Below are 1,458 nucleotides of genomic sequence, written 5' to 3' on the forward strand. Positions count from 1 at the left end.
ACTCCAGAATCCTATTAAAATAAAGAACAATCAAAATATACTATGAAAACGGATAAACAAGGATATCTATAAAAGCATTCACCATGTAAACTTGTATTACTGAGTTATTCTCCACAAAAAAAAAAAATTAATTCCATGAAACACTAAGTTATATTATAAAACTATATTATAAAACCAAATATAAATTAGGAATTCAAGAATAAGATATAAATATATACAACAAATAAGATATAAATCGAGCATATTCTTAGATTTTCTAGATAGTTATATAAGTTAAGCAATTATCTCCATTGATATTAGATATTTTGGATAAATTAAAAAATAAAATCATAAAAGCTTCATACCATTTTAAGACATCGAGAGTAATAGCATCCCTAATTTATTACCTATAAAAGTAATTTAATGTACCAAAAAATAATACTAATAATTTAGCGCCCATCTTAAACACAAACAAATTTCAAACAATTAAAGATAAAATAAATCAATTATTTATAAAATTTAAAATTTAAGTTCTATTAAATTTAAGATAAAATATAATTAGAAAAAAATTAACATCTATGAGATTAATGAGGAAGTATACCTGACCAGGACAGTCTTTGAGATGTGGACAATAATTTTGATCAATTATGATTGGATTTTTCACGTTATCCATAGTAATGTGTTGAAAATGAACGTTTGTAGCGAATCCATTGCTTGGTCTTCCCCAAGACTTAATCCTTACTCCATTCTGGGTCCCCGTGAATGTAGATGATTTCACGGTAACGTTATGCACTCCATCCTCCTCAGCCTCTATCCCTAAGCTCCCAATGCTACAAACACATTCAACAAAATACCAAATGTTTCCTGAGGTTTAATTTCCTCACTCTAACCTAATATATTATATATATATTTTTATCCAAAATAATTGTAAAATAATTTAAATATTTTTTCTCACGTTCAAAATAACTTTAGAATATATTTTAATTATTCAAATTTAATTTAACGTTTAGATTATCTTTTAAAAATTAATGTGACAAATTTATTTAAACCCTTTAAAAAACATTTCTAAACATGTTCATCCTAATCTATCTCTAGTTACCTGATTCCATGTCCAGGCCCACATGTAATAGTTTCGATCCACATGTTGGATGTCCCTGGACCGATGGAGATGCAGTCGTCACCATTTCCAATGTTCGAGTTGAGGATGGTCACATCTGATGATTGTTGCACGTGGATGCCATCAGTGTTTGGACTATCGCCTGCAGCCAAGACATTCACTCTTGNTCCATTCTGGGTCCCCGTGAATGTAGATGATTTCACGGTAACGTTATGCACTCCATCCTCCTCAGCCTCTATCCCTAAGCTCCCAATGCTACAAACACATTCAACAAAATACCAAATGTTTCCTGAGGTTTAATTTCCTCACTCTAACCTAATATATTATATATATATTTTTATCCAAAATAATTGTAAAATAAT

At 29.4% G+C, this 1,458-nt stretch overlaps 1 protein-coding gene across 1 annotated transcript; it reads right to left on the bottom strand.

Moving 5' to 3' along the window:
- Positions 1-580: 580 nt before the first annotated feature.
- LOC111440715 (polygalacturonase-like) lies at positions 581-1,351 on the bottom strand (the record flags this gene model as incomplete). Its single annotated transcript, XM_023077590.1, has 2 exons — positions 581-809; positions 1,079-1,351. Coding segments are annotated over 2 exons (502 nt in total), but the record flags the coding sequence as incomplete, so codon positions are not given.
- Between the last annotated feature and the right edge of the window lie 107 nt (positions 1,352-1,458).

Source organism: Cucurbita moschata, unplaced genomic scaffold, assembly GCF_002738365.1.
Source record: "Cucurbita moschata cultivar Rifu unplaced genomic scaffold, Cmos_1.0 Cmo_Scf01325, whole genome shotgun sequence".
Taxonomy (NCBI): Eukaryota; Viridiplantae; Streptophyta; class Magnoliopsida; order Cucurbitales; family Cucurbitaceae; genus Cucurbita; species Cucurbita moschata.